We start from the raw sequence: 10,350 nt of genomic DNA, 5'->3' as shown, positions 1-10,350 counted from the left end.
ATTTTCTGCTTACATTTTTAATTAAAATACGAATTTATCCACAGATTAAAAATGAAAGGCAGAAAAAGCAAAAAAAAAAAAAAAGTAGCTACAATCAGGCACCAATGATACATGTTATGTCATATATTCTCTTTTTTTTTTTTTTTAACAATTGCGATAACGCAACAATAACATTATTATTCAATATTCATTTATCCAACTGAAGACGTAAAGGGGAGCAGTTAATGCTTAAAGCCTCTCACAACCTCACAAGTGGAGTTTAAAAAAGATCAGAGGGATAAAACACAAATTGAGTTGGTGTGATTTTAAGCAAGTATATCTGAGCATAAATAACACAAAAAGCCAGATGTGTTGGACCTAGAGAAAGAGACAACATGTGGCCTGCAAAGAAGGAGTGTAAGAGTTAAGACGGCGGCAGCGCTGTTGGCGGACATGGCTTGGCGAGACCTTCCGGCACTTGGGATTATTGTGGGCGTTTTTTGGCAGGATGATGGGCTCGGTGGTGCAATAGCAGCACAATGAAAACTACAATGGAGGAGAGAACCAGTCCATAAAAAATATCTAACATATAGCCACTCGTCCACCTCTTGTAAGGTCCGGGTGATAAGAAGTGGACATTCAAAAAGGGAAGTTGTGGAGGAACCCTGACACTGCACACTGGGGGGTATATTGGGGTGGGGTGGTGATATAGACCCTGTTTAAGACTTTGGAGGACAGACGTGACGACGTCCTCACATTCTACTGAAGCTCGACGGAGGTGACAATCATAACAAATAGTGTCCTCGTGCTGTCTCATGACATTCATGCAGTAACTAACGTGTAAAAACAAAGTACAGAAATCCCCCACTATTTGCAAATTCATCTAATGGAGCTTTTGTGGTGTGTTTGTGGGGGTGGGCTGGCTGATTATCCACTTATTTGTAGAAAAACCCACCTATTTGCAGTGCCTCGGCAAATTTTGGCACTCTTTCTGTAATGCCTTAAAATGCCACTAGATGGTGCCAAAGCTCAGCTGAATTAGTGTTAGGAACGTACAGTATGTTGAAGTAGCACATTTCAACTGCTATAAGATCTGAAGGAGACTTGATCTTCAGATTGTTCTTGTTTTTGCTCATATTGTGGAGATTTGCTCAATGAAGGGGCGGCTCTATTCGAGTGGGATACAGGGCCACCCAAAAAAATCCTGAAATGTCCAAAACTACTTTGCCTTTCCATCTTTAAGCTGTGATATAACTTTTTTTTCTCCTAAATAACTACAATATGAAAACAATATACAGTGGATAGGGGACAGAGGGGACAACCCGTGAATAGCAAAAATCTTCAATATGACTTTTCTACAAAAATAAAAATAAATAAATTTAAAAAATGGGGGGTGGCCACCTCCAACAAAAAAACACTTCTAAATATTAAACAAACAAACAAAAAAACATTAACAACAATCATATTTATGCAGGAGTTCACTGCATAATATAACAACAACAATATATAATTTGCTGAAAAAGAAAGTGGCCCTGGCATTCTTTCATTTTTCTGCATGCGGCCCTTGGAGGAAAATGTTTGAATTGGCCAATATTTTTTAAAATATTATTTATCGGCCAGTGGTTTGAAAAGTATCACAAGTGGTATGTGGACTCCCTCTAGTGGCACGTAATAGAATCACAAAGTTTAAAGTTCAAATTATGCATTATGTTACACAGTGGTTTACTTTAAACATTTTTTTTTAAACTCCAGTTGACTCTTTTAGAACTGTTTGTTTTCAAACATTTGTTATGGTACATTTTTTTTAACCTTTATGTGTAAATTAAACGAAACATTTTAATTTATAGTTAATTAATAAATTATTAATTAAAACTAATTTCATTTATTTTAATTTAAAATATGTTTTAATTAAAAAAAACTTAATTAATCAAAACTATTAATAAACTGTAAACTTGACTTGACATTTGAATTGAAACATTACATTAGGTACAGTTTTAAGCGCAGTATTTATGTTCCAACTGTGCATGATTTTTTTTTATAGTATTAATTATTGTATTTTAATGTTGGTCACTATGATGGTACTTGAAAACTTTTTTTTTTTTTTTTACTGGTGGTATTTAACTTCCTGTAAAAAAAATTGAGAACCACTGATAAAGACAATTGTAAACAATTGGGGGTGCCCTGCAAATAGATGGGTATTACTGTAGTTGTCGGATGTAAACATTTGTCGTCGCCTCCTCTTCCGTCCTCTCAGCGGATGTAGACGTCCCTGCCCCAGTCATCCTGGTTCTTGTTGCGGCCCTTGTTGGCCCCCGTGTCCAGCGGCTCCTGGCAGTAGCGCTCCCTCAGCTTGGCCCGCCCGTGCTGCTGCTGCCTCCCCTGACTGGGTGCCGGCGGCTGGTTCAGGTTCTCCTGGTCCGGCTCGGCTCCCTCGTCCTCCCAGGACGCCTGGCGCCCGTGATGCTGCGCCAGGTGGAGGCGGCTGCCCCCTCCTCCGCCACCGCCTCCCCCGCGGTAAGGCTCAGGCTCCTCGTAGGGGTCGGTCTCAATGTCCATGCAGGAGTCTCCGGCCTCGGTGTACGCCGAGTCCCGGCTCCCTTGCGTCTCCGAGTCGAAGGTGTCTTGCCGGGATAGGCCGCGGCTGCTGCTGCCTCGGAGTTGGCCGCGGGAGGAGTGCAGGTGCGACTGTTGCTGTTGATGCTGCTGCTGAGGTTTTCCAGCCGGGTCGCCGTGGTATTCGCTCCCACCGCTCTCCGTGCCTTCCCGTTTTGGGGGCTCCAGGTTGGACCCCTGCAGCGAGTAAGAGGCGAGCCACGTGCACAGTGAACATGCAGAGACAAACAGTGCGAGTTGTCAGTCAAGGGAAGCAGGGAGAGCACAAGCAACAAATCTGAAACGCAAAAGTTGAATGCCCCAATCCCATTTGTCGAACTATTTTCCAGCAATTCTGATTTCAAATTATTTCCTGCAAGGAAAATGACACCACAAAAGGGATTGTGTTTCAATTTTGGTGGTTTCACTCTACTTGCACAAGTCTATACAATCCTTATACTAAGCTAAGTAAATTGTACAATCTAACATATTAGCAGGTTAAAGTGCTGGTGTAAACACGCACAAAACATTCATAAAAATATGCACAAAGCAAACCGAAACACACCCAAGCAGTTAATCCACACACAACTGTGTCACCCTCTGGCTCAACGAGGTCATGGCACCAAGCAACAGGTAGGCAATAGGTGTTTTTTTTTTGTTAGGTTAACAAATGTAAAAAACGTCATTTTTCTACCTATCTGTGTATATCTATGTGCAAATGTTTTTTTTTTTTCCCTCTCACTCTCTCTCTCCAAGCCGTTTGTGGTTCTCAAGCTTGAAGCAGGGCTAGGAAAACTTTTGATACTCAAGGACCATCATTCATTATTAATAATAATAATAATAATAATAATAATAATAAAAATAATTTTATAATTATATATATATATATATATATATATATATATATGTATATGTATGTATGTATGTGTGTGTGTGTGTGTGTGTGTGTGTGTGTGTGTTAATGAAATATAATGAAATCTTCATTATCCATCCATCCATCCATTTTCTTGACCGCTTATTCCTCACAAGGGTCGCGGGGGCTGCTGGCGCCTATCTCAGCTGGCTCTGGGCAGTAGGCGGGGGACACCCTGGACTGGTTGCCAACCAATCGCAGGGCACACAGAGACGAACAACCATCCACACTCACACGCACACCTAGGGACAATTCGGAGCGCCCAATTAACCTGCCATGCATGTCTTTGGAATGTGGGAGGAGACCGGAGTACCCGGAGAAGACCCACGCAGGCACGGGGAGAACATGCAAACTCCACCCAGGAAGGTCCGAGCCTGGACTCGAACCGGAGACCTCAGAACTGGGAAGCGGACGTGCTAACCACGAGACTACCGTGCCGCCCGAAATCTTCATTATATATTTCATTATTTACAATAAATTACACAACTACTGTACTTAATAAAAACAATTATTACAAATTAAGGCATGTTCATTATCAAGAGCAGTGTAATACTTGTTAGGGGGGGCACTGTAATTTCATCCCTAAAATTGTTTATTTTTTACATTCCACGAATCTCATTTTTTTTTTAAATTTATTATACCGTATCTGAAAAAAAATTGTAAAATATTAATTTTATTAAATGATTCTTTGATTAATTATGTTTGTTTCAATTAATTGTCAATATTACATTTTTAAAAATGGGTATCAATTATTTAAACATTAAGATTTTTTTTTACAAAAATTCAAAATGTATTATTATTATTATTATTATTATTTTATTTTACTATTTTATCAGATCATTTGTTAACTATCCATGATCTATACTTCTTACCTAAATCAATTACAAATATCACAGTTTTAAAAATGTGAATGAGAATTTTGACTTCACAACATTTTGTTCCACATTTGAACTTTGACCTGGTCCATCTCTCCATTTCAAAAACCAAATGTGGCCCTTGAATACAGAAGTTTGATACAGATGAAGGGGTTTTTCATAGCCAATCGATAAATCAACCAGGCATGCGTTAGATACATAATCAAACTGTATGTTTGGATGAGTGTTTTCTTGGTTAAAAGGCGTTATTAGCGGCAGCCTGGTCCAAACTGGGCGCCTTTTCCGACTGAGGAGGAGGCAGGCATGACTTGCTGTTTTCAGGGGCGGCGCCATGGCAACAACGGGGGAGGACGGCAAACTGGAAAGCGGCTGGCGGAGGAAGGAGGCCACTGAGGTGACTAAAAGAGGGCAGGCAAATTGGCTCTATGCTCTTAATTGCAAAGAGAAAGAGGAGGAAGGCGGAGCATTCTGACTTTCTCCGGATTTCCATTTTAGGTGAGATGGTCTTAATTTAGCAGGTCACGTGTGTGTGTGTGTGTGTGTTTTTTTGTTGTTGACAAGTTCCTCCTCCCGCTTTCAGGCGGCCGCAGAGTCTGAGTGCTGGACTGACTTCAGAGGGCGTGCTCGTCCTCTTTGCCCTCGGCGGCGTGGCCGTCCATGTCGGGCCACAGATCCATATTCCTGCGCAGCGAGGTGAGCACCTGTACCTGCAGGTTGGAGACGGGCTCGGGCGAGGCGGCCAGCGCGGCCGTGGCCATGGTACGGTTGAGCAGCGGGTTGGGTGGGTTGCTGCTGGGCGGGTGCGTGGCCTTCCAGTAGGCCTCAAGGTAGTCGGCCAGGTGCTCGCAGGCGTCCTCCAGCTGGTTCTCGTCCAGGATGATGTCAAACAGCTCCTAAACGGATAGAGGAGATGACAACATTGTATTAGGGGCAAGTGGGACAGTATCTAGTAACGGTGATCCCACCTGTTAGGTTTATAATTGCCTATATAATATATGACAAAAAGAAGACTGAGTGCAATGAGTCTTCATGAATAATCTAAATTAAAAAAGCAAGACTGCAGCTTTAGAAATATATTTTTTTCTCCCCAAAAAGTGTCAAAACTGAAGCTTTACAGGGGGACACTGAGCCAACTTGTCTGCTGCCACCATCTGCACGTTGAGGTGTTTGGCTTGGGACTTCCCCCTGGATTTGATGAGCCGCTGCAGAACCTAGAAGCCATTTGCAATGGGAAAAAAATTGTGAAAATTGTGAAAATAGAAGTCTTTTTTGAATGCACTTAACTCAGAAATTCAAACTACAAACATGAGAAAATACTTTAAAAAGTACATCTAAAACAATTAACATCACACATTTAGATTAAATAGTTTAACTTTTGAAAGCAATTGAAGCAAAGCGTAACTTCAATGAGGATTCATACACTTATTTGTATTAAGTAATATACCATACATACTTGGCTTTTACATAACAGCAATAATAATATAATAATAACAACAACAACAATTATTATTCCCATTATCACCACTATAATGTAACCGAGGCATTTCCCATAATATAACCATTATTTCCACACCTATTCATCAAAGCCCTTCGTCCTATTTAGCCTTCTCAAAAATATTTATTTTATATTTCTTTTTAAACTGATGTTTGTTTGGACATCGTTGCAGGCCATTATTCGGTAGGGATGTAACGATATCCAAACATCACGATACAATATTATCATGATATGAAGGTCACGATATGATAATTATCGCGATATTGTGGGGATGTTGGCAATACAAAAAAAGGTCACAATATGGTAGAAAAAAAAAGAGCTCATACTAAAAAAACACACAATATTCTGCTTTTGTACATTACTGAAATAAAAATATAACATATTCTAAATATAATATATAAAAAATATATAAATATAATTTATATTTTGGGGCACTTACTTGCTAATGCAGGCACATATTGAGTTCCTCTACATATTGACTCAGTTCACTAGCAAATTACGTTTCCCTTCATCTGACCATTAGCGTGGATTTTAAACATAGAGGGGCCAAAACATGCCTTGTGAAAATTAATCTGCACTAAGAAACTAGCCACCAGAGGGTGCTAGAACTGCACAAATGGAAATCAAACCAACTTTTTTTTTTTAACAATGTGCTACCTTTTAATATTGGGACTGACGACGACGATATATTGTGACAGTTTTCATATCGCGATATCACGACATTGTCGTTATTGTTACATCCCTGTTATTCAGTCCATTCCAAAGTTTCACTCCACATATATATATCCAAAAACCTTTCATTGTTGTCTGTGAATACTTTGTTTTTACCTAATGTATTCCCCTGAGATTATAGCCACCTGCTCTTTCCAAAAACAAAATGTGAATATTACCCGGTAATAGATTATGTTTTGCTTTATACATTAGTTGTAGAGTTTTATATTCTACAAGACTACAACTTCCTACCACTGACCTTAGGTGACGCTATCTTGATGTAGACGATGATGGGAGCCAGCGAGGTCTTGGCCAGTTGAGACGGATGGTTGATGGTGTCGGCGTCCAGGGCCACCAGCTGCAACGTGCGGGCCAACTCGAAGATGCGCTCGATCTCGCTCTGAACTTCGGCTGCACGGAGTCCGGCAAACACACGAGAGCAAGCGCTGAGTACTCCACGACTCGTACTTTGTGCTAATTGTAAGGTTAGTTGAAGATCATGCAAGAAAAAACCCAGTGTGAACTGGCTCAGATCACACGTTATCAGTTCCATTTATGCGCAGCTAAATGGAACGGTGCACAGCATTCTCATTCTGTCGCCTCTCAAACATTAAGGAAGTCCTCATGTTGTTTTTCTCTTCTTAAAAAATGCATAAAAACATGAGACAAGGAGGCAGTTGAAGAATGAGATGCCATAATAATTATGGGCGCACATTCTCATTAACATGACACAGAAGCCAAAGAAAAAAAAAAGTTGAACATTATTGTTGTTAGGGCTCAAAGCAATTACAGTGGATAGAAAAAAAAGTCTACACACCCCTAGTCAAATCCAGGTTTTTGTGATATAAAACATATCATTTCAAATCTTTTTTCCACCAATGAGCTTGTAACACTATAACATAAAACTCCATTTTAAAAAAGTAAAAGAAACTAAAAATAAACAACAGATATCACGTGGTGTGCACTCATGAGATGTGGCTGCGTTCAGAATTAAGCTACCACATTCAAACTCATGTTAAATGGCTGTCATAACACTTGCCACGCAACATGCCTTTGATTAACTCTAAATAAAGTTCAGATGTTCTAGTAGTCTTTTCCTAACATTCTGCGTTTGGCTGTGGGGGTACTTTTGGTGATGAGCAGTGTTCATCATCAAATGTACCGTGGAGAATTATGACCACAAAGTTTTCTTACATACATTCATGTGAATTTGTTTAATTATTACTTTTTAAGTCAGGAAAAGCCTACTAGAACAACTGCACTTTATATGTGGTTAATCAGAGACACTTTTAAAAAGTGAGCTATGCAGGTTTTAGGTTGCTTTAATGGTGGAAAAAGTTTGAAAAACGTTCAGTTTTTAATGGAACAAAATCTGGCATTCGAACAGGAGTGAGCAGACTTTGGATGTCCTCTGTAATTCAGTTGAATCACTTAATTGACCCTTGGCTCATTTTTCTCCTTTTGCATCAACAGCCTTCCACCAAGCAGTGCTTCTCTTTGATTGTATGATTACTTTCATGTAAGAGTCAACATTTCCATTAAGAACACACTTTGTTACGTTTCTTGAAGACTCAAATGTCTTTGATTATGATGTCTAAAATGGTCACAAATTATGATAGCATGCTAACCTTTAGGCTCCAATGATCAAGGCTTAATAAGGAATTTCAATTACTGCTATCTCGAGGATTAATTAACCATTGAACATGCTAACTTATGTCCATCAAATGCAAATTACCGCTGCGCATTGGTGTGCAATCCAAGCGATTGACCTCACAAACCATCAGACACTTTACACATTTAAACAACAGCAGTTAAGAAGAAGGCTAAAATCAACACTCAAGTCATTTTTTGTCTCACGCTCTGCCTTGATTGACATGGAAGGGCTTGTCTACCGGAGTATGCTTCAGCTTTTGTCACCCGGAAGAACGTGTGATGTCACGGTGAAATGTCGTCTTGTCTTCAATGTTTACAAAAACGTGTACTGTATGTCAGGTTTGTTGACGTTTTGAAATAGTCATTTTCAAAACATTAGCTTCGTTAAAGAATCTCAATTGTTTTTTTGTTTTGTTTTTGTCAATGTAGATTCTGTTCTTTATAATCTTTAAATTATAACTGAATGGTACCGTGGCTAATGTTGCCATCAAACGTGGCGCCCTCGCAGCGATAAGAGCTATTGAGGCCGGAAGTGGAGGCAAGGTTTCCATTAACCTCTGCCCGCACACGCACACACATACTCGTTGGTTGCAAAGTGAAGTGAGAAGCTTGCCACCCGCTATTCCTGGACTTCCCGCAGTATCTCCACGAGGACCAGCTAAAGCGCCTCCACCCTCACACAAGGTGGAGAGCGGCATGAGAGTATCAGCTTGCCTCTCCGGTTTGGCTCCCGCTCGAAGAGAGCAGCTCGCGGCCCTTCTGCCCTCCCACGGATGGATACGCTTTTTGGTTTCATAACACTTTTTTTTTTTTTTTTTTCCGGGTGGTAGTCTTTATTGGAAGCTACAGGCTGTCACACAGAGAAGTATGAGGAGAAGCAGACAAGGCAAGCATACGGGCAAATAAAGTGTGGAGGATGGGTGAGAGTCAGGAAGAAAGGGGGGAGGAGGTGGGCAGAGGGGAGATGCATACATACCCAGTACATCTGATTCAAGAGAGGGTGGAGGAGGAAGAAGATGATGAGGAAGGTGGGCCAAAGAAGGAGGAATGGGTGAAGAAGGGCGGAGAGACAGGATGAAGAGAGGTCAGACTCAGGAAGTTGGGAAGTAAAGTAATGGTGAACAGTTTTGTCATGTTGTGATTCACGGTTCTGAGTGATTGAATATTACTTAACCATAAGTATCCTTAACCTTCTGTTATGTTCATTTCTCAATAATGTTCCTGGGGGGCTAGAACTTAAGTCTGCTGCTGCAGAGGCAGTCCGCCATGTCCATGCGATGTTTCAGAGTTTTGTCAACCAAGATCTCTCGGCAGATGTCATCAAAACATGAAGCCCCGCTAGCAAGAAGCTTTTGAACCACTACAAACTCAAACATTAGAGAGCCTGCCTCAGAGTTGCCAGACTCTGCTTCATCATGTGAAGGCGTGTTAGTGGAATTGAGGACTATCCCCAACATCCCAAGTTTAGGTCAGCAGTGCCACATCTCCACCAGATGTGTTGAAGGTGCATTCCTGAGCCATTGGGGTGGGGACCAGAATTTCTTTGAAGTCATTTGGAAGTTGTTCTCCATGTCCTTGCCAAACTACTCTCATCCACCTACTTACAACCCTGGAACATTATTGCTTTGAATGAGATAAAAACATAGTAGGGGGGTTAAGACAGGACTGCTGAGAGGGTCTGTTTATATCTAGTTTGGAGCTGTAGTTTATCTGATAGAACGACATATAACACAAACGACTGTTTAACAAAGTGGTATGATGGAAACAAATACTGCATTACAATTGTGTGTGAGTGTGTTTGTGTGGGCTTACCCAGGCTGGAACGGGTGCTGGAGCGCTCGATAATAGTGTGTTTGCTGGGATTATTGAGGACTGAGCGCTTGGCCAGCGAGATGTCCGCCGTCACCCGTGTGATGGATATCCTGCGACAGGGAGGTAGTCGGCTGGTTTTGAAAAAAAAACAACAACAAACAAACAAAAAAAAAAAAACAAAACTAAAACACGGAGCCTAGGATGGACGCACTTACCTTCCCTCAAACTTGTGTTTCAGGAAATCGAAGAGAGCCTTCTGCATCATGTCTGTCACCTGCAAAGTGGAGGGCAGTATTAAGATGGTCAGTGAGGTAATTATA

General features: G+C 40.9%; 1 protein-coding gene across 2 annotated transcripts in view; it reads right to left on the bottom strand.

Annotated features, from left to right (window-relative positions):
• Position 1: 1 nt before the first annotated feature.
• cacnb1 (calcium channel, voltage-dependent, beta 1 subunit) overlaps positions 2–10,350 on the bottom strand; it is a 44,226-nt gene continuing 33,877 nt past the window's right edge. For both annotated transcript variants that reach the window (XM_077495682.1, XM_077495675.1), the window contains exons 9-14: positions 10,246–10,304; positions 10,031–10,140; positions 6,825–6,976; positions 5,475–5,570; positions 5,067–5,252; positions 2–2,769 (exon numbers count right to left, since the gene is read on the bottom strand). In XM_077495682.1, the coding sequence (XP_077351808.1) occupies positions 2,230–2,769; positions 5,067–5,252; positions 5,475–5,570; positions 6,825–6,976; positions 10,031–10,140; positions 10,246–10,304 (1,143 nt within the window). In that variant the 3' untranslated portion in view covers positions 2–2,229. The remainder of the gene's footprint in view (positions 2,770–5,066; positions 5,253–5,474; positions 5,571–6,824; positions 6,977–10,030; positions 10,141–10,245; positions 10,305–10,350) is intronic.

This window comes from Festucalex cinctus, chromosome 1 (genome assembly GCF_051991245.1).
Source record: "Festucalex cinctus isolate MCC-2025b chromosome 1, RoL_Fcin_1.0, whole genome shotgun sequence".
Lineage (NCBI taxonomy): Eukaryota > Metazoa > Chordata > Actinopteri > Syngnathiformes > Syngnathidae > Festucalex > Festucalex cinctus.
The sequence above is the reverse complement of the archived record's forward strand: the minus strand, read 5'-3'. Positions and strand labels throughout refer to the sequence as shown.